The sequence below is a fragment of the Gasterosteus aculeatus genome, chromosome 10 (genome assembly GCF_964276395.1).
Source record: "Gasterosteus aculeatus chromosome 10, fGasAcu3.hap1.1, whole genome shotgun sequence".
NCBI lineage: Eukaryota > Metazoa > Chordata > Actinopteri > Perciformes > Gasterosteidae > Gasterosteus > Gasterosteus aculeatus.
The window spans coordinates 11,074,574-11,101,054 of record NC_135697.1 but is presented as its reverse complement, the minus strand read 5'-3'; the positions used below and the strand labels follow the sequence as shown (position 1 = coordinate 11,101,054).

General features: G+C 43.8%; 2 protein-coding genes across 3 annotated transcripts; both read right to left on the bottom strand.

The window, feature by feature from the left end:
* Positions 1 to 362: 362 nt before the first annotated feature.
* Positions 363 to 6,237, bottom strand: mrpl3 (mitochondrial ribosomal protein L3). 2 transcript variants are annotated; one of them, XM_040189221.2, is made up of 10 exons: positions 5,992 to 6,237; positions 5,301 to 5,482; positions 5,113 to 5,204; positions 4,181 to 4,279; positions 2,816 to 2,915; positions 2,627 to 2,687; positions 2,272 to 2,383; positions 2,071 to 2,148; positions 1,901 to 1,978; positions 363 to 593 (listed from the first exon to the last, which is right to left on the bottom strand). In XM_040189221.2, exons 1-10 carry the CDS (start codon positions 6,063 to 6,065, stop codon positions 444 to 446), a joined length of 1,026 nt encoding a protein of 341 aa, XP_040045155.2. In that variant the 5' UTR covers positions 6,066 to 6,237; the 3' UTR covers positions 363 to 443. The 2 variants fall into 2 exon arrangements, with proteins under 2 accessions (XP_040045155.2, XP_077937845.1); XM_078081719.1 differs by having other exon boundaries at positions 2,816 to 2,969; positions 5,992 to 6,225.
* A 1,515-nt stretch (positions 6,238 to 7,752) lies between these two features.
* Positions 7,753 to 26,232, bottom strand: cpne4b (copine IVb). Its single transcript, XM_040188509.2, has 16 exons — positions 25,816 to 26,232; positions 21,970 to 22,160; positions 19,813 to 19,992; positions 17,491 to 17,562; positions 17,195 to 17,269; positions 16,545 to 16,628; positions 16,339 to 16,428; positions 14,707 to 14,805; positions 14,347 to 14,433; positions 13,827 to 13,886; positions 13,555 to 13,688; positions 13,341 to 13,395; positions 13,062 to 13,113; positions 12,409 to 12,542; positions 11,849 to 12,085; positions 7,753 to 8,702 (listed from the first exon to the last, which is right to left on the bottom strand). The coding sequence occupies exons 2-16, from the start codon at positions 22,138 to 22,140 to the stop codon at positions 8,571 to 8,573; spliced, it is 1,662 nt and encodes a 553-aa protein (XP_040044443.1). The 5' UTR covers positions 22,141 to 22,160; positions 25,816 to 26,232; the 3' UTR covers positions 7,753 to 8,570.
* Between the last annotated feature and the right edge of the window lie 249 nt (positions 26,233 to 26,481).

The window sequence follows — 26,481 nt, the reverse complement described above, 5'->3', positions numbered from 1 at the left end:
CTCCACCGACCAACAGAGCCTTTCCCTCCTGTTTGTATTCTTCTCACTCTGCTTGCGCAACTCATTGAACCCCCCCCCCCCCCCTGCTTATCCTGCACCCTGCAAGGATATTGCACATTTCTACACCACATCTGCCTCACTTGTTTTGTTTTACTGTCTTTTTTTTCTTCTTTTCTTCTCTTACCCTCTCTCTGCTCGGGGATCCTCTAGTGACATCATCATCATCACAGTTACCATGGTTTCAGGGGGGTGGGCAAGGAAGGGGTGGGGGGTGGGGGGGCGAAATACATTTTAAAATCAAACAAGACAGGCTCTGTGCTGTTGCATCTCACACAAAAAAATAAACTAGAGGGCACAGGACGTTCAAAGCAATTACTCTTTATTACAAGATCCAGACATGGAGTTGTGGGTTTGGGTGTGTGTGTGTGTGTGTGTGTGTGTGGTTAGGTCAGTGTTAACGACGGGTCTGTGTGAATGAACAAGTTGTCGTCGTACAGGTCTTCATCCAGGTCGCCCTCCTCTTCTGTGAAGTAAGTGGGGAAAGGAAGGCTGAGCAGGGTGGAGCTCCTTGTTGGCAGGATAGTATCTCTAATCTGGAAAAGACACACACACACACACACGTATCGTATGTAATGGCAGTAAGTACATTCTTAATTCTGAAACAATTAAGTGACAGAAGTAGTTGCTTATTGTTGCCTACAGCTTTAAAGATTGTTGTTGTGAAGAAAGCAAAGGAAAAAAAAAAAACGCCTGCATCCTCCAACTTCTCCAATGCGAGGATGATTTGTTTTTCTGGGCTTTATTGAATTATTGAAGTACACTATCTTTGAGTTTTCTACAGCTTGTAGAAGAAATCAAGTTCTTTGGTACTGCTAGCATGGGGTCTGGAAAATGTGTTACAGCAATTTATTATATAAAGATTTCTTTCAATCTAATCAGCAGTTGAAACCTCGCGTCATGCCCCCCCTTCAGAGGCAAAACAAACCCTCAAGAAATCAAACACATCTATGTGTATATATATATATATATATATATATACACACACACACACACACACACACACACACACACACATAAGTACTCTCTATTGTTAGTGGCAAGGTCTGCCATTCCTGCCCAGGGGGCCGAGGCATGTACTGGCTACCAAATCAGTACCAGATCTGTTTCTTATGTGTCCCCATATTAATTACATCCATTCCCTCTCCCTGTGGTCAGACTGCAGCGGATCTAAAAGCTTTTTCTGAATAAAAATATAATAAAAGGTTATTATCAGTTGCAGCCTTTTTTTCTTAATTTGAAATCAATAAAACAGCATTTATATAGAGACATTAGAGCAGCACCCAACAACAAAAACAAACAATGAACAAACATAATTAACCATTTTGTGTGCCCTTTAAGGCAATTTAATATAAGTGACTCTAAGAGTGTGTGTGTGTGTGTTGGACCGCTGAGCTGGGTGAAATGCGATGCACACTTGTATTCATTATCACTTGTCTGCAAAACAAATAGTCATCGTCGCGAGGCGAACGCAACGTGCTGAGTATGGAGATGGATGCTGTGGATATTATTAACACCATTACGGTGCACGTTCCCGTCCCCTTGCAGAAGAACACCCCAACACACACACACACACACCCCAACACACACACACACACACACACACACACACACACACACACACACACACACACACACACACACACACACACACACACACACACACACACACACACACACACACACACAGCTGATCCAGCACGGTGTCATTAAGATGGATCGCACCGTCTTGCAGGTGTAAAGGTGTTTTAGAGGTGCGAGGTCACTTGTCTCTGTCGCAACGCTAACCATGCTGGGATTGACCTTTGATTTCCTAGTGTATCTGAATAGGATTATTTTTTACCTTTAACACGCAGTTCTTGTGGCCGGGGACCGAGCCGTTGACATACAGCACATTGCACTTGGTATTGACCCTCCATATCTGGAGGAGGGAAGAGGCAGGTGAGAGGGTACCGGACAATGCAGTGGAGGACAAGAGAGTTCCAAACCGCGGCCTTGTGAGTGACTGTGTACCTTCAGTCCGTAAGCTGTGACAAAGACGTTGCCCATCCTGCCAGGCATCTTTTTCCCTTTGAAGACTTTGGCCGGATCCTTGACGCAGATGATAAAAGACACGCACGCTCACATGACTGGATTACACGAAGCCAACTGTTCATATCTGGCAGGGATGAGTGTCAGTATGTGTGTGTGTGTGTGTGTGTGTGTGTGTCTAACCCCTCCAGGTCCAGAAGCTCCTGGTCTGCGATGAGTTTTGGTTTGGCCGTGGGTGGCCGGCTGACCTTTGAACCCATATCTCTTCATCACACCTTGAAAACCCTTACCAATGCTACGCACAGGAGAAAATTCATATTCATACATATAAAAAAAGAGGTTTAGACTTTTTATTAAAGTAAAACAAAAAAATGGGTTAGGGTTATATATGTATGTATGTATGTGTATATGTATATAATATATATATATATATATATATATATATATATATATAGACGCTGGGGCTAAAAGGGTGTAGGAAATAGGAGAGGAAGCAACGAGGAAGCAAGAAGGGAAGGCTGGCAGAAAATGGACTTACGATTTGGCAGTAACGTCCACATATTGGCCTGGACGGAAATGTGCCGCAAAAAGAGGAGTGCCTGAACACACAAACCAGATAATACTACAATTGTACAAGGCTGCCAAAAAAAACAAACATTTATTGTTTGTCATGAAAATATAGTAAACAATTATCCATCCATTTATAAGCTACATCCGATGTGAATACCTGGCTTTATGAGGGCGTTGTCGGAGACTTTGAAGGTGGTGAGTTTTTGTTTCGGGGGCACGCCGGCGTTCCTGAACATCTCCATTTGCTCTTCAGACTTCTGTCGGTCAGAGTGACGGAAGAGAGAGAAAATGGTGAGGAGGGAATTCAAGTGCTGAAAGAAGAACGAACAGCAGTTGGACTTTGGCATATTAAAATTAACAGTGGGCCTGTTCTCACTGTACAGGAGCCAACACACGCACACGCACGCACACACACGCACACACGCACGCGCTTGGCAGTCAGCCGCTCTGACATTTGCTTTCAGTCGGCTCGCTCTCATCTCAGCCCCTCCAGTCACTGAAAACTCTCCCTCTCCCTCTCAACAGAAGGGTGAAAATCAGCCTGCCAAAGCTTCTCGCTCCGACAAACTCTGCCGCTGACTGGAGAGCGGCGAGGCGATGTGCGAGGGATTCTAAACCGCGGCCTACCAAGACCCCGACGAATACATCACGCTTTGATTCATCATCGTTCATTTGTTAGTTGTTTTTTTTACCCTAAATACACAGATGAAACATTTGAAAATAAAAATGCCTCATTATATTTATACACACACGTGTATACATATACATACTAAAGAGACAATTTTCTTCAGGGGAAAAACCAAAACACTGAGATTTCACCCCTAGAGACGCATTGGATCAGAGTAAGCAGAGGAGCCGAGGTTGCGTTCTGTCACTTTGGGCTGCAGTGTTTGCGTTATAGAGGTCAGATATGCAGTCTGATGCAGTAGTGGGACCTTTGAGTTTATTACCAGCATGGAAGACAATTTGCAACGGTGTGTGTGTGCATGTCAATGTCCGCTGGAAATAGCAGCAATGAAATCTATCGGATCCAGTTTATTTAGACGCCAGAGATGAGAGATAGTCACTGATGGTTAGTGGGTGAGTATCATTTCCTGACTATGGATCTGTTTTCATAGAACTCAGAGGCTCAATGCTGCAGGGAAATGACAAAACCCAGTTATGCCTCCATAAAGCTGTCGCAAAGATTAGATTTGAGTTTTTAATGATCATGAAATGTAGCCAAAACTGAAATGAGGCAAAAATGGACACTGTGATGCCGCTAAGTATTTGGTGAAGCAGCCTCCACCCAATACTGCTGTTATTAGGAGCATATGATAAGATTTTCTCAAACGTTACAATTTACTACAAAACAATTACTGAACCTTTGAATAAATAAAAAATAAACTATAGATTATAGCCAGAAAGAAACATGACAGCTACAATAATTTAGTCAAAGTTACATCATAATATGTCAATCCAGTATGACAGCTAGGATTAAAAACACATGCATTTTCTTATTGTGTTAACAGCCATTTCTTACATGGAATGGAGATACGTTTTTCCCTCCAACCAAGAGGGCGGCGGTGTGTCCATCGAATTCTTCCTTGGACAGGTGCTTTACCACATGGCAGTCCTGCACCTGGAAAAAGAAAAGTTAAGACTGGATTAACAGAGTAGTGTGATGGAGTTTTCACTGTGCCACTTGCTTTGTTTTTGACCTCAACAAACAATTATATAGTCAGCTTTAAAACACTTAAAACATGGGGCAACTGGCTAACTCACAATATCTCACTGTCACTAAATCTATTCAAAATAGAACGACAATGCCATTTAGCAGTACATGACACATTGCAAATAAATCAGTGTGAGGAAAGAAGAGGAAGCAATAATCAAATCTGTAATTATTCACTGAATTATTACATCATTTGAGACAGAACCTCCATTACAATGCCAAATTGGTGGGAGTACTTTCCCCATGAGAAAGTAAATTTAAACGCTCTACTTCTTATTTAGCGCCAACTGTTCCCAGATCAGCTAAAAAGAAACAATTGACTAAATGTGAGTCATCAGATGGGATTGGAAGTTTCTCCTTGATCTGTTATAAAGTAGCGCTGAGGAGAAAATGCAAAAGTCTGATTATTAACGTTGACATTTTACTCAATATGCAATGGGGGCGTGTCGTGCTACAGTGTGCCTGTTATTAATGAAGAGAGTGAGAATGTCAGCACACACGCCGGCAGTTTGCAAAGGATTCACTTCACTGACGGATTAGTCGAAAACGCGATGTGCATGAACATCAAATAACTGTTGTTCCTCCGCACTCAACAGAACAACCCAATTTATTTCACTGCTATTCAATTCTTGTTTCTTTACGGATCACAATCACACATCATCATTCCAGAAAAACATCAGCTGTTGTGTTGATGCAGAGCTAAGGCACAACGTGTGTGTGTGTGTGTGTGTGTGGGCTACCTGTAACATTGTAGCGACATGTCTTTCGCCTGTTTTCGTCCAGATGGGAGCCATACCCAACTTCACGGCCACCAGCCCAACTCTTCGACTACCTGGGCAGAGGAACCGTTGAAAAGATGATTGAAGAGCGAGCGAACGGAAAGGGGACTCACAATCCACGCAGCCGTCAGCGATCACGCCACACCCACCCTGTGTCCACTCATGGCGCCGCCAAGGCTCATCTTTGAGTGGGTTGAGACTATCGGCGGTCTGTCTCCTGTATTCCTGCGCCACGCTTCTCCTCATGTACTCCTGGTTTTCCTCTGTGAGGTGTTCATCAAACCATGTTGTGGTGTTTACTGACCTAACGCAACCCACCAAATGGGAAGGACTGAGAGAAGGAAGAAAGAAATTCAGGGAACCGGTTAAGTTTTTCTTCCACATTAAGTCCATCAGGTACGTGAAGAACAAATACTTATAAGAACTCTGTTCAATCAAGAAAAGAGTAAAAGGTAGAATAGATGAGTGCATATTATTTAAGGGCTGCCAATGATTCTGTTCTTATAATCATTTGCATTGCAAATGAATGTTTCATTTTTTAATGAAAATAGCAATTCCAAGAGTCCAAGGTAGCTTCTTTGGATTGCCTTTTTATCTGCCAAACTGCTCCAAACTCAAACACATGCAGTTAACGGGGTACCAAAAGAACAATAAGCAGCGCATTTTAAAAGCCGTGTCTCTGCCATTTTTAAACAGATTACATTCCTTGTTACAGTGTGGCCACGCATGAATATATAATATAATAAAGGCTACAAACGTGTACAGTAAATTAGCAAAGTCAAGCTGAAGCTAACTTAAGTTCAGTTATAATAACACGACTAGCCGGTTAGCATTAGCCACCTTTCCGCTGCCGCCCGGAGAGAAATCACTCGAGTTCCCCGCTGGAGGAGAAGCCGACAGCTCCACGCCGCCATCGCGCTCTCAGACGTGTGCGCCGTGTAAAAACTGCACAAAAACTAAAGCGGCATGACCTCTCACAACATACGCACAGCCATGCCTTCGCTTTCGTCCTGTTCTAAATGTCACCCTGGCGTATTCCGGTCCGTCACAATAACAGTCCCCCCGCACACAGGAGCAGGATAATAGTTCCACGCAACTTTCCTTTTTTTTTCTCTATAAATTGCTACGCTGAAAACGCAAATAAACTGTTATTGAGTTCACCTAATTTAGCTGAAGGTTTAATACAAGTAACTCAATAGAAAGGAAGACGAAATGCAGTAATTAATCGGGTTGTCGTGGCGCAGGGGGTAGAGCGGTTTTGCTGGGATCCGCAAGGTTGGTGGTTCAAGTCCCGGTTGCCCCATGTCTCAAGTCGAAGTGTCCCTGAGCAAGACACCTAACCCCTAATTGCTCCCCGGGCAAAATATGGTTAAAAAGCCATGGGTTTAAAGTGTAACGTAAGTTGCTTTGGATAAAAGCGTCAGCTAAATGACCTGTAATGTAATTACAATACCTTATTGACCTTGGAAATAGCAATTGTCATAACAGTTGCACCTAAAGGTCAATAAAGTGTGAACACATTCTTTTACATAATATAACGTGATCAACAGATGGATTTTGCAAAGTTGTACTGGAAAATTTCCCAGTTCCTTTTCTGAGCTCTATACTGCATGACATAAAACAACAAGAACAATAATAAACAATAAAAATAAGTCCCAGTGATTTGATTTGATTGTTGGTGGCTTATGAATTTTAACTATATGCATAAGACTTATTTTTCTGATTATTTTCTCTTATCATTGAGTCATTGTTCCAGGTAAGTGTAGTAAGTATAAAACATTTATCTTGGGATAATGATTTCAGATTTTATTTTGATCAGAAATGAATAGTATAGAAGATACAGCATTTGTTTCTCCCAGCCTTCATACAACATTTCCACTTAATGTCTATAATTCCTCTGCTGCGGGAAACTGATAGGATGCTCGTCTGTTGAATACTGATCTGACTGCCGCAGACCGAGGCCGTATGGAGCATACTCTCAGGACAGCACAACTTTGATTTGCCCTAATTAAATATATGGAGATTTTGAGATAATTTATTCTTATATTTTAATGTCTGTCTGGGTGATGTAGAGGGAGTGAGAGACAAATTATGCCGATAAAGTGCTCAAGAACCAGTACTAAACGATACTTTCAAATACCACACACACAAATAACAGAGTAGACTCACTGGGCTGGTCACGAGAGCGGTATGTGACATGTACTATGTATATACAAATACTCACGTTCAGTGGCAAACTAAGAAACAGAAGCTCAATGGGGAAAATACATCATTTAATTAAAAGACTGTCATCTGCGTTTTCTTTGTTGTCTTTCTTTTTACATCTAGATTATTCACCACCCCAACCTCACAAAATGTTTTTGGATATGTGTCACTTCAGAGGAAGTCATGCTGTTATGCAGTAATCCTTTGTCGACTTAACATTACAATGTCCATGATCAGTACGCAGCCTCCCACCTCACAGCATTCTTCACCAAATATCACGTCTTATTCTTACATTGAGTTGCTTTCCAGGAAAATATCCCCTTTTGCAATGAATATTTATGCAGCCACTGCATAATTAGTACAACTACACATGCACACAAAAAACACCAAACTGAGAAAACCAAAATGTCTTTATTTTAATCAACATGCAGAATACAGGAAGAAACAGTATCAGCTCACAGATGAGTGTCTACCACACACACTTTGCTAACCTCCCAAAAGTCTTTACAATGTAAGAAGGTTATTAAGAAGTTATTACAATTATTAAGTTGTTTATTTCCATTTAGCAAAATCTCAAACAAATCTGTAGAAAAGAACCCCAAACACCCGAGACAACCCTGAATGTCGTTCAAATGACAGAGATACTTCATTTCATAGCTAGCGAGCGGGTCCTGGAAATTGGATATTAGCAGGAGCTGAATTATTCATGTTTTTATGCAGTACACTAACAGGGACACGACCGTCCCATAAATAACGGTTGCTATGTTAATTGTAGGCATTTCGGGCTACGCAGTTCCATCTTCTTTTTCGAGCGACCGATCTTTTGGTTTACTTGCTAGTTATCTAAATAAGGTAGAAATGTCATTTCTTTTGTGCGGGTCTTACGGTCTGAGTCTGCATGCTGGTTCAGAAGACTGCTCTTATTCCTATAAACATATCTTAGATATACAGTAAATAGTAATAGTTTTTCCAGGTGACGCTATTGTGGCCAAACATGCAACAGTCATCGAAGGAGTAGATCAAATTGTTTCACTAGAACGAGCTAATTCTCCGAGCTAGGCTACTTCATGTAGTATGTGTTGTGGTTATGCGTTTGTGTGTGTATGCGTGCTTGTGCTTTAACATGTGTATGTGTTTTTTTCCAGTACATACATCTATGCGTATATATGTACATGATATATGCGTGTGCGTGAGTGTTTGCATGTAGTCCATTGTCAGGGGCTGAAGGTTCTCGTGGACTCATAGTCCGACATGCACTTGGGTGCGATGCCTTTCGCGTTGTAGTAATCCACCACCTGGTTGGGGACTTCTGCCAAAACACTCTTAGCCAGTGCGGCTGGGGAGGCCTGGAGACACAGAGACAGAAGGAGAGCGAGGAAGAGAGCGGTCATAAATGCACACACATCGTCAGCCGTGCTCCATTCTGGGATGCTGAGATTTACTGTGGTGTTGCTATCAGCCGGATGCTGCCAGAGGTCTGGAATAGTGAGAACGATGCGATCAGAAAAGCTCATTTTGCCTGATGTCACCTTTTTGTCCTCTGGCATTATAATTTGGTGTCTATTCATCAAAACATAAAACAACTCTTGAAAGCGCACACGTTACACATTACCAAGGTAGGGGATTTTTCATAAAACCTGGATGCAGATAATACTACTAGATGATAGTCCACTACTATAGTCCACTTATGTCTGTTCCAATCTTTTGAGAACAACTTACGGCAAATCCAATTTTGACGGGTCAAGATAAGTTTATGGAAAAGGTATATTTTCCTAACAAATTACCATTTGAAACGTCCCTGCTGAATCGCGAAAACACTTTCATTGAGGACCTTAATTGGAGCTATTTGTAGCGAGGATGCGCGTCTTAAAATTGAGAGCATTCTAGCCTTGCAGAATTTTCAGCTAAGTGTTAATTATTATTCATTGAATTTTGATCTATTATGTCCTCTGTGCGTGATTCAACAAATAACTAATGATGTGCTTCTCTATGTCTGTATAAGACATTTCTTCCCTCTTTGCTTTCTATTTTGTAACACATATGACATACATAACTAATGAAAAACAGTTAGTCAACCAAAGCCCTTTCAAAATCCAAAAGGATTATGTCAAGAATCCCATTTCATTTCAAAACGAGGTCTCTTATTAAATCAATGGACTATATTAATAATGAATTAAATGTAAAACTATGCATATTAGCGGGCAAAACACTTACATCCACCTCTGAAAAACAGAACATATCCCATTCTATGCTATCATATGTATGTACACGTATTCCAATGCGAGCATGAATTCACACGCTTAACTTTGCGCGCACACACAGGTCAGCTACCCCCCCCCCCCCTCCTCCCCCTCCTCCTACCCCTCGTCCTCCCCGCGTGAACGCTGCCACGCCGCACACGCCGCACACGCCGCACACGCCGCACACGCCTCCAAACCCTGTAAGTCAGAGAGTCTGTCGTACTCCGTCTCACATAATTCCCAGAGACAATGCATCATCAAAGAGCATCCACCCCAAACCCTCCGCCCCCGCCTCCCTCCTCCCGTTTCCACCACCCCTCCCTGCTCCTATCTACCTGCTATCCCCCCGCTCTGCCTGTCTCACAGCAGCCCCGTCCCGCTAATCCCTTCTGAAAAGAAACGACAGAGCAGAAAATCACCTCTCCACCTCTGTCACACACTCCCTCGCTCCCTTTTGTCTTTAGCTCCGGTCTCCTGTTGACCCCTCCTTTCCGCCTCCACCAAAACCACCGGGCAACCTCCCTACTCCTGCTCCTCCTGTTGTTCACTGCTCACCTCTCCGACTGTCTCTCTGAGTACTTTTGTTTTGTACATTCTCTGTACATTCTTCCCTTCTTTCAATGTTTAGCGGAATGTAATTTGCTTATGTGTCAGCCTGTCAATGACCAAACTCCCCATGACGGACCGGGCCAAGCAGACCCTGTCAAAGTCAGACAGAATTAATGCCACCAGAGAGACACACGTGCGCATACACACACACACACACACACACACACACACACACACACACACACAGTAAGAAGAAAGCTGATGGGTTTTGACGAGCACGCCAAGCATATTACGCCCACATATTCCCGCTTGTTACCCCCTGAATATGGGACTTGACACCCACCTATTAAACCAACACACACACACACACACACAGACACGTAGACAGAGACACGGCTGAGTAGAATGTTTTAAATACCGTTGCTTGTTTTTTCTCCTGACTCATGAAACTATCAGTAGCTGAGACTTAATGCTGACATCTTATGTACATTATTCAAAATTATATGTATATATATATATAAAAATATATATATGGTTTTGTAAATATATATATATATGGTTTTGTAAATATATATATATGGTTTTGTTTTAAATGGTTATTTTATAGGAATCCTGTGAATATCCTGGTATATCCAAATGTATGTATATTGAAGTACAAATTGGAGGTTGAATAAAAAATGCTGCTGTTGTTGTTAAAGGTTCAGGTGCCCCCAATTTGTGTTTGTGAGACAGAAATCTGTCATGGTCAAATAGGCCACAACCGTGGGATTAAAATCGTGTTTGAATCCAAACACAAAGCTATATACTTTTGATGAAAAGCAGCGCATCAAAAAAGTAATCAAACTCAATGATATCAGCTTCATGGGAATTTATATCAAAAGTTTAGCCACCATAAACTATTGGTCGTATCAGATAAAGTAAGGCTCGCGTTTGCAAAATCCTGGACATGAATTGAACAAAGCCGTTTTTATTGCTTATAAATTCCTCTTCTCATTTGTAAAAGAAGGCTTATGTTATGTTTCTTCTATATGTTGCATCCCATTACTTTAAATGATAATATCTTTTCTATCTGCTTTAACCATCTGGTAAGTTTATTAGCCTTTATTCTTCCACCAGATGCTGTTCAAAGGAGCCAGGTGCTGGATGAGGCACAGAAGCGCTTGAGGCATTGATTATAAAGGAGGTTATTAACCCATGTTTACTTACTGTTACTGTTGGGCATAAATTGTTACCCAGTGCAGATATGTGAAAGCCTTCTCTGTTCAGAACCTCACGCGTTGTTCTGTGAAGTATTTCTATACAGTCTGCGGCCTTGATGTGAAATTCCTTAGCATATCAGGAATACTGTTGTAGCCTCTAATTTCTAATTCCCTTTCATGTTGTTATTCAGCCTAAGAAAAGTGAGCAACTCGGTATCCACTATAGTTGTGCCGGCTGTGAAGAAGGAACCACGCATGTTAGAAAAACACACCACAAACACAGTATTTTGCGTGTTACAAACCTCATGCTGCTGCTTTGTTATGTAATGCCCCACTTGTATATAAGTATTGTTGCATATGTCTTAATAAACTCTGACCTGCCTGGAGAATTTGTCCAATTTTATGCCTGAAATACATTTATTAAACCTCTACGATTTTTTCCCAAATGTGAAACTGTCTATCCATCCAGCCCTCGCCCCTCACGCCTCCTCCGTCAGCACCCACGTGTTTGAAGTCCTTGAAGGGGACGAACTGGACGATGTCGCGGAGGACGGGCTCGCCCTTCGGTGAGCGCAGGATCCCGTCGTCCCCGTCCAGTATCTGCATGTCGGTGAAATCTGCGTTGCCCACGCCGACGATGATGACCGACATGGGCAGGTGGGACGCGTGCACGATGGCCTCCCGCGTGTCGGCCATGTCGGTGATGACGCCGTCCGTCAGGATCAGCAGGATGAAGTATTCCTAGTGGGACGAGGAAGCCATGTTTATTGACTTTTATGTTTTAAAAGTGGCTTCTTTTCAGAGGCTAATTTGAATAAAGCTTGTTCTAATCCACCAGAGAGCCTGCGAGAAGTGGGACGCAGCTCTAACATTTAAGTCTGGAATTGAATTATTATAAATCACTTCACTTCTTTTCAATGCGTCCCTTTCTACCCGTCCTGTCTTTTACCTGCTCGAATATATCAATTTTCGTCTTTATTTGTCTCAACCTTTGTGTGCGCAGTGGAAAACACAACAGTCACAACAACAGGAAAAAAAAAAAACCTTTCCATCCTCTTGCTCACCATGGCCTCCTTGGTGTGCATCTCCTCCGAGGCAGACGAAGCCACTTTTTGGATGATTGGTGCAATGTTGGTGGGCCCGTAGAGCTGGATCTTAGGGAGGCAATTCTGGTAGGCCTCCACCACCCCTTGGATTCCTGCAACACACACACACACTTGTAAATGTACCTTCACCTCTATTTGTGACTTCCCGAAGTCAAAGTTCTTGTCCTTGCAAAAGTATCCGCTGAATTGAATCAGTCCGTGAGATTACACCCCAAGGTGATTGGGCATTTTTCAGAAAGCATTCCCATAGTGCACACGAACCACGCAGAGACACGCACAGACCTTCACGGCAGGAACGCAGATAAGTGGGGAGGGGACTGCAGGAGCCCATTTCACACATACAGATTAGTGTTGTTTTTGAGACCGAAATACTTCCAGCAGCATAGTGAAGAATCTCCCAGCTGCGCGCGCGCGTGTGTGTGTGTGTTTATATGTGTGTGTCGGTATATTTGAGGACAAAAACCAAAGCTGGACAGATATGGAGGGTGAAATATGGAACAAACTGGGAGGGAGAGAGACGCTTTGGTCCTGTGGCGCGTGGATGAAAGGGAGTCAAAGGGTCTGTGTAAATAGAGGAGAGAGTGTGTGTTTGTATGTGTTTGATAGCTCACCAGCACATTCGGGATTATCCTCATCAAAGTTCACAGCGAAATCATGTGAAACCTTCACGTGGGGCAGAGAGAGAACACAGAGCTGTTAGCGGCCACGTTAAGTTGAGCACTCAGCAAATGTTCGGGTCCAATTTAGAGTTTGGCAGATGCATTCTCTTTTCATGTTGATCAAAGGCCGGCTGTGGCTCAGAGAGAGAGACAGAGATCGCAAATTCAAATCTCAGGTAACCAGAACTCCCCCCCTGCTGCTGCAGACACACATGCACACCAACGTCCTACCTTGAAGTCGGGTGGTATGAGTGCTCCAAAACCAAACGCGGGGAACATTTTATCACTGCAAACAGAGAAAGGCACATATTTCCAAGAGAAAAAAATGTGAGAAGGCTACAGAGGAAAGGACAAAGGAGGACGACGGCTGCGAGAGTGAAAAGCTAGCGCGTATGCGTGCGCGTGCTGTCAGTAGATAAATGATGATTGATGAAGTGGTTTCTACCTGTCGTAGTCTTGGCAGATCTCTCCCACCGCCACCAGCGCTTTGAGGTACTCGTTAGGCTGGTAGGGATGGATGTAGTGGAGGGAGCAGCTGTTTCTGGGATCCCCATTGGATGCTGTGAAGTCTATTGCCACCTGAGACCGCGACACACACACACACACACACACACACACACACACACACACACACACAAACGCACCGCATGAATGGGCATGGGCAGACAATGACATGCTGCTCTAAAAATTGAGGCGATTATGTGTGACAAAACTTACTGTGAACTGAATTTGGCAGCCTCCCATGATGTAATCCAGGAAGGAATACATTTTGATGATCTGTCGGGGGGGATGTTGAGATTTATGGATGTCATGGAGTCACGGTAGCATACACTAAAAACTGAATGAGGTTGATGTTGCCGTGCTTGCTAATAGTGCTGAAATAATTCATTGATAAAAATTGTTAAAACTCTTTGTTTTATTTAATTTAAAATAATTGGTTTTATACTGCAAGTTGGACAAAACAGCTAATCAGCTTGACAATTAATTGGCATATTAAAAGATACCCTGTGGAGTATTCTGTACAAATGCTATGATTTTGCAAAGTAGTCACATGCTTTCACATTTCAAATGGCCAATAGGCAGGGAAGAAGAAGACTCAGCAAACTAACATTTAAAAAGACGCACAAAACTTGTGTCTTGTGAGAAACATTGAATGTAAATGTAACTCCTCTTTAATTGATAATTAAAACAACCATTCCTACTTGACCTGTGAGACTCATTCAGGGGGAGACTTCACCTTGCAGTGGTTGAGAATCACAACACCAGAGTTTCTGTAATTCTTCTTCTTCATCTGGTATTTAGGGTTGATGCACTCCCATTGAAGCTGACACACACACACACACACACACACACACACACACACACACACACACATTCACGTAAATGTCCTGTCAGCCAAGAGGTCTGAACCATCTCTTTGTGGTGTAGCTGCTTGATCTCACATGTACAGTATGTCAATAATACATCACAGCTTTTTGACATTGATTAATATATTTAGCCTTTCGAATCATTTTTTTGGAGTGCACTGCATATATAAAGCTTGATCCAACTATTGTGGAACCATTATCTAAAAGTTTGTCTCCTTGCGTTTTCTCACCTGTTTGCCCTCTTGCTCTGTTCTCAACTCCTTAAAGGTGGTCTGATACTCCCCAATAAAGTCGTGTTTTCCATTAGAGTCCCAGTCCCAGACTGTGCACTGGAACAGACACAAACAAAAACACGTGCACACACCTCTATTCATTTAGAGCGCAGCTGCAACACTGTCATCTAAATGCACCCGTGGCATGCAGGGAAATGCCATGCTGAAAGATTGATAAGGTGGTGTTCGTGGGGGGGAGATGGAGCGGTGAAATATTAATCTGAGGATGCTGAGAGGGACGTGGCTTAAGAGAGCGTTTTATGTGTGTGCGTGCGCGTGTTTCATGGCAATAGTTTGTTCCTCTCGAAGGAGCTGCCAGACAAGATAAATCGCCTCAATCACCTGTGAAACGTGCGAGTTGAGTGTTTCTCAACATAATAAAGAAACAACCCTAAAATTTGAAAAGCCTTTAAAATGGAACCAATATCTAGACTGTCCCACGTGAGTTTCATAATCAATAACATTACAATGCATTGATCAATGGAGACTCTGGTTAGTTGTGTCACTTTGCAGTTGAGCTCTGTGACCTTCTTGCCTGCGGTCACTCCAACAACTTGTGTTGAGAAACAATCCAACGACCATTGATTAACAGCAACCACTGGCAGTAATCCCCTTATTTCCCATCTCCCACTTGAGCAGACAGTTGCCCGCTCCTTAAGTGGCCAACGGATCATTTGCGGTATCGCATGTGTGCGCGCCTGGTGTTTTTTGTGCGCGAGGTGCAGCCGTCTTTCAATGTATCGAGAAAGGCTTGAAAACAAAAAAGAAAAAAGACGAGTCTCCTTCCCATCCAGTGGATGCTAACAGCCGGAACGGAAAAGTAGAAAGGTGGAGAGAAAGGGGACGAGGATAAAGGCAAAGTGCGAGAAGGAGGGCTATGCATTTATGCATCGGTCAGTTAGCAGCCCGTTGAAAAGGAAGCGCTGTTCTGAATAGAAATCTCTGCCCTGCCATTTCTCACTTTAGCGCCAATGCTTCAAACAGGTAGCCCTGGAAACCACAGCCCCGAAGGCGCGTGCGTGTGATTCAGTGAGTGTGTGAGCCTCTCTCCTGCTGTCAGGAGCCGTGCAGAGTTAAGACGCCTCTGAATATTTAATGAGAAAGTTCATGTTTATTCATGGCGGGAATAACTGTTTGGAGCTGATGTGCGGCCACCGCTTCCTCACATGCTCAAACATGCGCACAAGGATTCTGTCCTGGCGAGTAAAGGTGAGAGTTTAGGTCGGCCAGAGAGCTCTTTGCATTTATCTGCAGGATCCGTATGACAACTCGTGACTCTGGACGGAGATGATTAAGGCTGCTTTGTTGCTCGCTCACGAGGCTTTTTCATTTATTTAGAGTGTGTGTGTGGCAGATTTGTGTTTGTTTTACAAATCTCATAATGTGAATGCTCCGCAGAAAGAAAAAAAACACCTGGCAAAGAAACACCTGCAGGGCTTCGGGTGCTGCTTAGCCTCTAAATGTGCATTGTGTCTTTGGGGGGGGGACTTCCAGAGTGAAGGGAGGCGCAGATCGTTCCATATTGTATCAAAGAATTTATAAAATGATGTTGTCATTTTAATGACCTGTCATGAATAGTTACGGACTCACCTTTAGCTCCCTATCATGGTCACCACTGCAGAGTGTGTTCAAGGAAACTTTGAATGATTTCCAAACTGGGCTGAGGTTGTTCATGATTGTCTGTGGAACACAAACAGATCACAGTTTTTAATGATCACAGGACTGAGGCAGAAAGTAACCCTGTGTGTGTGTGTGTGTGTGTGTGTGTGTGTGTGTGTGTATGTGCAAGCAATTACCTCAGTTCTATGAACGAGCGACTCCGTGCCATCATCGTTTATTCTGAAAATCTCCAAGAAAGGGTCTGACTTGCTGAAGAAATCCTTTAGAGGGGAAACATGCATGTAAGTCATTGCCTCAGAACTGCTTTTGATCCCTATAAATCATTCAAACAGCAACAGAATCATTATTTCAGGCCTTATTTCATCCTTTCTTCTACCCGTCCCTTCATTGTCTTCTTCCATTTAACCAACCTTATCCTCGCTTTCTTCCATCCTTCCCCCGAGGAACAACTTGTTTGGATTAGTCATCCGTGGCCAGTGTGTGTGTGTGTGTTGGAGGCTGAAAATTAATATAGTTATCTGTGTGTGTGGTGGTGTGGCTGAGATATGAGGGGTTTATTGAGGAGAGGGGGGGCTCACCTACCTCAGCAGGCTTCCTCTAATGCCGGATTGTACTTTAGTGTATTGTGCGTGGGTTGCTTCATCGCCAATTCCCACAGCCCTCCACCCACATACTTCTTCACACACACACACACACGCACTCACACACACACACATGCATGCATCTGGCTGCACGGCACACACTCAGACACATCTTGGAGTATGAATCACATGTGAGGGAAAAAGCTTTTTAATCTTTCTGAAAGACGGCACACAATAAGACAAACCTTGTCGTCCAGCTTACGAGCGCTGAAGGAGAGTTCCACGTAATCGTCATTACCAGACAACTCCTCTGCTGTCACCTTCACAGGGGGGGGGGCAAAACAGGGGGGAAAGAAGGTGAGCGAAAATGAGATGGAAATGACAAAGAAGCAATTGAACAGGAAACATCATCAAATGAATTATCTCCTGAGTGCAAGAGAGGGTGTGGCGTGCGACTTGTGCGTGCGTGTTCATGTGTGTGTGTGTGTGTGTGTGTGTGTGTGTGTGTGTGGCGGGGCTGACTGTGGAAACAGTGTCGTACCGTGATGGAGGACTTCCCGGACGTGTTTCCCTGTTTGAGTAGAGCTTTGGTCAGTTTCCTCTGGGAGACGATCTGAAAGGAACAGAGATGAAAGTCCACAAAAGCAGCTCCCGACGTCCATCGTTTCTCCCCAGAGGGGACGAGGCGCCGCGCCACGCGTGACCTCACACTCCTCCGTCACATTAGCATAAAACTGTCTCGTTCACACATCAAATGGACAGAAAACAGCATGGTGGAGTCACCTTTCTTGCTACCCGTCACATGTAATTTTCTCAGGTGTTTCTGGGGCTCTTTTCACCAATTACTATTTCTGGCCGGCCAGGTGTTACACGAGCTATAAATGGCCGCTTGATTGTCTGTGGTTAAAGAACGGGGAGTTAAAGGGAGCCATTTCATCCGGTGTTAATCAAAGGAGCAGAAGTAGTACACAGGTACTTTGTTTTGAGGGACTTACTGGAATGTCTACTTCTTTCATTTTGAATAGAAATCTTCATGTGACAAATCTGAAAAGAATGATACGTTTTATTTTTACATTAAATATTTACAGGGGAAACTGACTTGCCCTGCGGCAGACTTTATTATTCATACAATTTATTTTAGCCACTCAGGGAAAGTAGAAGCAAGCTTGCAGATACAACGCTGACATGTCATTTTTAAGTTGATATAACTTATTAGCAAGCAGTAGCCTTTTTATCCTTTTCAGTAATATGTAATACTGTATTCAACAGTATTTCTGGTCACCAATACATGGCTATTAAGCTAAATGCTCAATTAAGTTGAAAATGTCTATAAAGAAGCACCCTGCCTACTTAGGCAATCATTTTATCTTACTTATTACTGTTGCTCTTGATTTTTACCATGTAAAAATTACCACTCTGCTGCCGCGATCCTGTGAATTTCCCCATTGTGGGACAAATAAAGGAATGTCTTATCTTATCGTATCTTATTCTCTGTCGTCATGTGATCCATTGTTGAAAGAATGAATATATATTGAGACGCTTTAGGGACTACAGTATGTCTTGTGTAATTTCTCACATGCTGTCTGTGGATACATCCAAGAAACAATGACACAATGCACACATGACAGCGCTTCCCCCTGGCTGCATTTTGCAGCGATGCCATCGGAAATTAATAGTTGCGGCCACTGAACATGCAAAGAGATCCCAAATAAACACAGTCAGGCAACAAACGGCATAAACAAAATGTTGGCATCTTATCATATTTCAATAAATTTCGCTATCTCTCTCCTTCCAAGTCCCTTTTGTCCGTTTAAGGTTTATCTCATTCCCATTGTAATTCCACCAGCTTTATGTTGCCGGCAGCATCTCCTCCAATAGCAAGTGGATGCAAACACTTTAATACTATTTGGAACTCTTGTTCTTTTCGCAATCTAACTAGTTCCTTTTTCACAGCTTGACTCAGCTGGTGAAATCCTTAAATTAACTCATTAATAGGGATACCACCCAAAAAAATAAATCTAAGATGCTTCCGGACCCTAAAAGAAGCATGTAAACAAAAGGAAATCTTTAAATATTGATTGCAACTGCATTATTAAGAAGAAGCAAGAACACCACTATGGGGGAAAAATGCCCTATGTATTAGCGTGTGCACATATAAACACTTTAAAAAATAGCTCAATGCACAGTCAGTGCTTTCTGTAACTAAGGACTCAAGGACATCGAAAGCTCAATGTAAATGCAGATATGGACAGCAGCCCACCTCGAGTAAAAGGTTACATTAGGATTTTATTCACGTCTAAAGTCAGCCTCTCTAAGCTTAAAGTTGCTCTCTCGCCCTTATCGATGTACAAATTACCGCATGCCAGGTGTTTAAAATCCCAACACGCTCGTTCTTTTTACTAAGGATTAAAAAAATGTGAGCCTGTGATTCTTACAATCTGCATCCATGCTTGTCAAGGTCTCACGGAGACGTTTAACATAACACCCATACTCTAAAAAACATACTGGTTGAATGCAATTTGCTGCTTTTATGTGCTTCCAATGATGCACATTAATGCAATCCTGACACGCGTTCACCTGTAGAAGCAGGCTCGCGTTGTTCGTAGATGCTACCTCAACACTACCGTCCGGCACCACTTAGCTTGTGCAGCGACCTAGCTGAATCGTATTTATTTGGATAAAGCCTGGCGTTGTGGAGATGTTTCTTTTGTCCGACAGTGCACAGTGGAGGAGAGTAACAGGAAGTTAACACGGTGACATTACAGGAAATGTTCCTTTCTCACTCCTGTACGCACTAATCTGTCTTGCAATGTCTCACATTTGCTCTGCATATAGACGAGCACTGACAAACAGATTCACTGACCTGTCCCAGGGTGCACTCCATGGCTCCCAGGAAGTCAGCGTCGCGGAGGCCATTGTTGCCAGAGCTGATGTCATGAAGTTCAAAGCGGAGCCTCTGGACCTCCTCAAAGTAGTAGTCCACCAGTAAGATCTTGGAGAAGACTGGGCTGCTACTGCTGCGGATGACCTCTGTGCGGTCCACCTGCCAACACACATGTGCATGCAGGTGCAGAGAGGGAAGGGTGCATGGATACACACACACACACACACACACACACACACACACACACATACACAACTCCGGGTTAATCCTAGTTTGTCCAATAAATTATTGGACTAAAAGATTTTGTCAAAGTCGCAGGGCTTTCATTGCCAAACCCCAAGAGGATCAATGACACCAGAAATGGTAAAATGCAAAATCACTAAACTATACTGTTGAATATATTTCTATAACTATTTTCATATTAGTTTAAATGCTTTATTAATTTTTATGTTCAATTAAACAAAAATTAGTTTTATAATTTTTCATTCATTTGATATGTTGATTCTATTATTGTATTAATTGCTAATTTTTTTATGCCCAATTGAAAATCAAAAATATTTTTAAAAAACAGCAATATACTATAACACAATATCTTCTCATCATTTTGATACAGTTAATTTCACAGAACACCAAACACACTATGCACTGATGATGAACTAACTTCATTGATGTGAACTTCAGCAGACTTTTCTGCACTGAAGCAATTACCCCAAATAGTGATTACCACATTGTTACCACATTGTTTACACTTCAACTTGAGGACTAGGAGTATGGATTTGGTTTTTGATGGCTAACATCGCACAAGCTGTTGGAAAACACAAAGACGCTGGAACATTGATCTGCCGTTTTCTTCTCTCTAACTGCCTGATGCACAGAGGAATAGAAAGTCAAAAGTCTCCCTCAGTATTGCCAACAGAACCTACACAAGACTATCAGCAGCAACCGGGTCCCTTTTATTGTTGATAACCCTTTGACCCACCCACGCACAGACACACACACACACGCGCGCGCGCACACACACATTTAGACACAAAAGTGAATAGCGTTTGACTCGAGAAAAAAAGCACATTTGTGATTTTTCTCACACTAACCTCAACGGGCCGGCCTCTTATCAAAGCAAAAAAGAAAATACACACACATACTTGAGTACATACATAGATAAACACACCCGAGTGGCTTGAGCGCTCTCTGAGCAATTATCCAATTATTATTATTCAACAGAGTTTGATTCCGACGAGCAGTAATAACACACGTCCAATCCTACAATCCCACTAAGGGGCTTATTGTGACACGCACACGCATGCACACAGCAACACAAACACCAGCACGCCGGACAAAGTGGCTTTTTGTGCTGTCTCCAAAGAGAGAATAATGCTACGCTGAAGTCTGAGCCCCGTGCTGGAAATCCATGGTTGTGTGTCAGAGTGGGTCACTAGCGCTGCGTGTGTTTGCGGGTAAATGCATGTGCAGCATGTGTCTGTATATCACAGACAGAATGGAAAGGGAAGAAAGATGCAAAACAGACCCACTTCTTTCTAATTTCCTCCAGATTCATCTTTTCCTTATTCTAGGTACGAAGTTCAGCTAATCCGGGCGCTACTTCCCGCGATGACACTAAGGTGGGAATGAGATGTTTATTCAAGCAGGAGATCCAAGTCTCTGAAAGGGCAGATTGGAACACTTCACCGTGCTAAACAGTCTATGCTGTGTATACTGTATGTAAAGTGAGCTGGATAACCCCCCCCCCCCCCATGATTCCAGAAAATCAGCATCCATCCTTTATTAGAATCATCTCATCTTATCTTAGCGTGAGGAGACTCGCGGCGCAATCACAGCTCTGCAAGACAGTGTAGGTCCTTAATTTCACCCGACCATTTAGTCAAACATAAATAACACGTGCTTGAATTATTTCAAGTGTTGTCTTCAGGGAAATCCACGAGGAGCATCACGCTGAGAGCCGATGCGTACAGCATCAGGACTCCCACGGCATATGGTCGAGTTGAGTTACTGTCACATGCAAGGACGCTATGACTGATGTAACCGTTTTGCTTTCATGTTCATTCCGCACTGCAGACACACAAGTGCCCCCCCCCCCCCCCCCCCCCCCCACGCCTCATCCCGACCCCATTACTGTACCTCAAACCACTGCCCGTGCGACTGCATCTTGAGCACCACGCAAGGGTCAGGCTTGGAGAGAGCGTCTCGGTCCGAGATTCCCCGGCAGGCCACTCTCAGCTCCACTTTGGCCAGGCATGGGGAGCTGATGAAGCCCAGCGTGGCTTCTGCAGACTCGTAGATGTTACTCATGCTGAACACACAATCACACGCTGAAAGGAGAGAGAGAGAGAGAGACAGAGGACAAAAAACAGGGTCGGTTTCTTAAAGACGGATGGATAGATAAAGGGGTAGATGGACAGATGAACCGTTGCTGGCTTTCACATGATCAAATGCAGCGGGCCTGACTAAGCAGACTGCACTCGGTTCAAGGTCACGACTCTGGAGCCACTGACTATCAGACGATGTCCCAGAACAGTCACAAATGCACACGTCCACTACAGTATGAACACTAATGCGCACAATACATAATACACGTGTACATACATAGAATACATACCATGTACACATGCCCGGACAAACAAACGCACGTACACACACAAGCTTTGCTGAGTAACCAGAAAAGGTTGGCAGGGTTCCTCCTCAGGTTTCCTAACAGTGTATAGTGTTCACAGTCCCCGAATAGAATCCCGTCAGCATCGAATCACGACAACAGACTTTTTTTACTCTGTGATGATGTTAAATCAAATGTTTTATGAAATAAAATCACCTCGTAAAAGCTGCAGAGAACCCTGTTGCGTGAAATAATTTCACACAACACCACACAGTCACTATGCACTGATGATGAACTAACTTCATTGATGTGAACTAACCATCTTCACAACCGATTACATCGGCTGCTTTTTTATTTGTTCAAGGTGAGAGATGTTGTCGACCGAAAACTAGCTGCTCCTTCTTTTCAGGTGTTAAACTATGCAACACATCTTAAGGGAGTTTTTGTACACAGCAGTAAATATGACGCACACACACATGTCAATAAAGTTTAATGTCTCACAAGGGACAAGGCTCCTGTGCTTAAAAGCCCTGCACACCCATCAACCACCCACACCAGTGGTTTCAATGATTCTGCCTCATTATACCTGTGTGGGCGTGTGCCGACTCAGCTTGATTGACATCCTCACTCTCCCCTTTCGTTTTGTTGCCGTGTTTCGAGTGAAGCACAACAGATTTATAGTTGTTAATAACACACGGACTCTTGTGACTTGGTGTAATTCCCGACATAATTCCGACCCTCTGCAACCTGACGAGAGATATTACCAGTTTGTAAAAAGAAACACCGGTGTGTTGGTGTACAGGACCTTTAGAGGAACAGTTCAACACTTTGGGATGCGCGTTTATATTTGCCTTCTCGCCGATGGTTACCGATGGTTACCGAGGGTTACCTTCAGACAAAACCAGGTTCCCATCTGTGTCCCTGCTGTCAGTCTTCATGCTCAGCTAAGCTCTGCATCTCTTGATAGCTTCATATTTAACTGACAGATGTGACATTGGTATCAATCAGTACAGTGCAGAACACTGTGAATGGGGCAGCACGCTTATAAATGCTTTAAAGAATAATCAATAATACTTTAATGGCCTTCCAATGTGCTCTTTACTTCACCCCTGAGCTTACAATGTCTAGCATGATCCAGATGACACCGCCTATAAATCCATTACTATTACATTGGAAACACGCTGTACATTGCATGTATAATTAATCTCAAAATGCATCAATCCATTTACCAAGCTGCATAATGCACACGGAGAACTGGACTGAAACGTTGGGTAGCCTCAAGTCCAGTTAGTCCAAATTAAAGGATAACCGCAGGTCTGATGGGCTGGATGGTACAAACTGAATATTAATGCAGCAGTCTAGTAATATCATCCTTAGGGAGCAAAAGCTTTTGGAAGTGGGTCTGACTCTGACCTCAATGTCTCTCTCTCTCTCTCTCCCTCTTCCATAATTCATGTTCTATGTGTTTGTTGGTTGCGGTGATTATTTTTAGCGAATGGCCCGTATACCGACAAGTGGGCATGGACACAGCCACGGGGCAGGTGAGGGGGCACGCAGGACCTGGGTGTGTAGGTGCACATTGCCGCACATTGGTGAACATGCCTCTGTGTGTGTGTGTGTGTGTGTGTGTGTGTGTGTGTGTGTGTGTGTGTGTGTGTGTGTGTGTGTGTGTGTGTGTGTGAGCAGCAGCAGATGCCTGTCTACTTGGGGTGACGGCTGATGACATTGATAAGTGACGGAGGATGTGGACCTTTTCTGCAGCTACTGTCTTCTGGGGAGCTGCGTGTCAGAGCTGCACTAGAGCAGAGGAATAGCTGTCACATGTGCATCACATTCACAGAGGTGACGGTGAATTTTTAAATCGCACTTCGTCACAGGATCTTACAATAGCTTTTTGGCAAGATAAAGTGGTTTAGAATACTGACAACTGTTATATTTTTATAAGTAGTGTAAAAGCAATCAAACGTATCAGTGAGGATTTAGTGTTCAGATTTTTACAGACTCATGTTGGGGGGGGGTTTCATCCTTATTTTCAAATGTTTGAACTTATTGAATAACAAGGCGTTTTACAATGTTTGACGAAGAAATACAACGGCAGAAAATTGCAATTCCTCATTTTATATCTGTTGGTGGAAGCCGCGATCATCAGCATAAACATGCAAATTGCAGATTGAGAGGCTGAACGATTTGTACGAAATGTGTGTGTGAATCAAAATAATGGCCAACCAAAATACCAGAATAGTAATGATTGATCGCCGGGTGGTGTGGTATCTCTAAAAGTCATTCGAAGGATCCTCACTGTCGGCTTCTCCACTGTGTGACAATCAATCATGCCCTGGAGCTTGATTGCCACGACCCTGGCCTGTGTGTGTGCGCGTGTGTGTGCGTGTGTGTTTGTTCCAACGTGTAGATGCGCGTGACCGTTCACCTTCACGTGTTGACAGTGACATGGGGGGCAAAAGTGACATCAAAGATCCATCCAAAGGAAAGTCTATAACATTCAATTACTGCAATTGCTCCGTCACATATTGACATTATCAGGCAAAGAGGGTAACGTCGGCCTGCAAAAGAACTGTACGTGGTGTGTCATGCACGGGACCACACGCGGAATGTTGATGGTGAAAGTCGACGGCCTGCACGCTCAGCTGAATGAGTGTGCACGTGAAAGGCGGCTGGGTGTGAGCGGAGAGAGAGAGAGAGAGAGAGAGAGAGAGAGAGAGAGAGAGAGAGAGAGAGAGAGTAGTATCAGAAGTGAAGCAGTCCGGTGTTATTGGAGCTGACACAGAGAGGGAGAGAAGCAATGCGAGTGAGGGAGACAGAGGTTGTGAGGAGGGTGTGGGGGGGAGGAAGAGAGGGGGGGGGGTTAGAGGGATGGAGTGAGAGAAGAAACTGGAGAAAGGCAAGTGAATGAAGCAGAGGGGCGAGAGGAAAATATATATATGCCGATCTTCCTCACGCTTATGGGGCTTATCTAAGCTCTCCAGTCAAGAGAAAGACATTAAAGCAGAGGCTTTCCGAGAGGAGTGTTTTCTCACAAATAATCTCGCAAGCCACTGTGGATTTTATTGGAATAATATGTTGTTATCTGATACCTAAAAAAATAGTTTTGAGGTCTTAATCATTCTACAGAATAAACGGACACAAAAAAAGTCTCACGACCTGTATATGACATACCGGGCTATAAACATACATATGATTGACATACGTCATTATTTACGCCTTTCACTTATAAGAAGATGCATAAAAATGTCCAGGGCATTTCTTTGGAATAACCTCCACAGAAATCTCACGCACCGGGTTCAAGACACGCGCTATCCGGGCTGCGTGCTCCCGTCTCCTGCAGAAAAACAACACACACACAAAAGAAAACTCACCTCAACGACCTGGAGAAAAGATCCGAGCAGAGCCGAAAGAACTTCTCACTGCCGTTTAGCCTACTTGACAATCACGGAAGCCTCAGCGCCTGCGGACCCATCTCCTTCTCCCCACTCTTCAGTCTCTGTGTCCCCCCCCCCTCCTCAGCACCGCGCACTGCAGAGCCCGGACGGTTTGGCGCTGACAGCCGAAGGAGCTGCTTTGTAATTCCCACAGGGCAGAAAGCACGGCGAGGATGCACTCCGCGCGCCTGGGTTGAAAGATGAAGAGGAGGAGGAGGAGGAGGAGGAGAAGGAGGAGGAGGAAGAGGAGGAGGAAGAGGTGACGGTGCGCCACTTAACTAGAGTTTGTAATCCGCTGGCTCCGTCGGGGGCCGTGGAGAGCGCACCGTACCCGGGGACCAGCGGCCTCGGAGCGCGGTGCATCAGCGCCACCGGGCGGTTGTGGCGGCCAAATGACACGTGGTAAAAAAAAAACGGATTTTCCGGTTCTCGGCTTTGATTGGCTGCGATACGCTTCAGCGGTTTTGTAATAGACGATGACCGCACAGCTGAGACCACTTGGTAGTTATTAAAGTTCCCGCTGTGCCCCCCAGAATTCGTTGGTTCGGATCCGTTTAAATCGTCTGAACGTAGTGGACGAAGCCTTTCCCTGCTATGAATAGA

Coding starts and splice junctions, on each gene's coding strand:
- mrpl3 (XM_078081719.1), bottom strand. CDS start 6,065: ATGGCGGCGTGGAGCTGTCGGCTTCTCCTCCAGCGGGGAACTCGAGTG. Junction 2,149..2,271: donor GAGCTTCTGGACCTGGAGGG/GTTAGACACACA, acceptor ATCTGCGTCAAG/GATCCGGCCAAAGTCTTCAA. Junction 594..1,900: donor ACAAGAACTGCGTGTTAAAG/GTAAAAAATAAT, acceptor TGTCTTTTCCAG/ATTAGAGATACTATCCTGCC.
- cpne4b (XM_040188509.2), bottom strand. CDS start 22,140: ATGAGTAACATCTACGAGTCTGCAGAAGCCACGCTGGGCTTCATCAGC. Junction 13,396..13,554: donor ATCTGCCAAGACTACGACAG/GTAGAAACCACT, acceptor CTCTGTTTGCAG/TGATAAAATGTTCCCCGCGT. Junction 12,086..12,408: donor TGCACACCAAGGAGGCCATG/GTGAGCAAGAGG, acceptor TCGTCCCACTAG/GAATACTTCATCCTGCTGAT.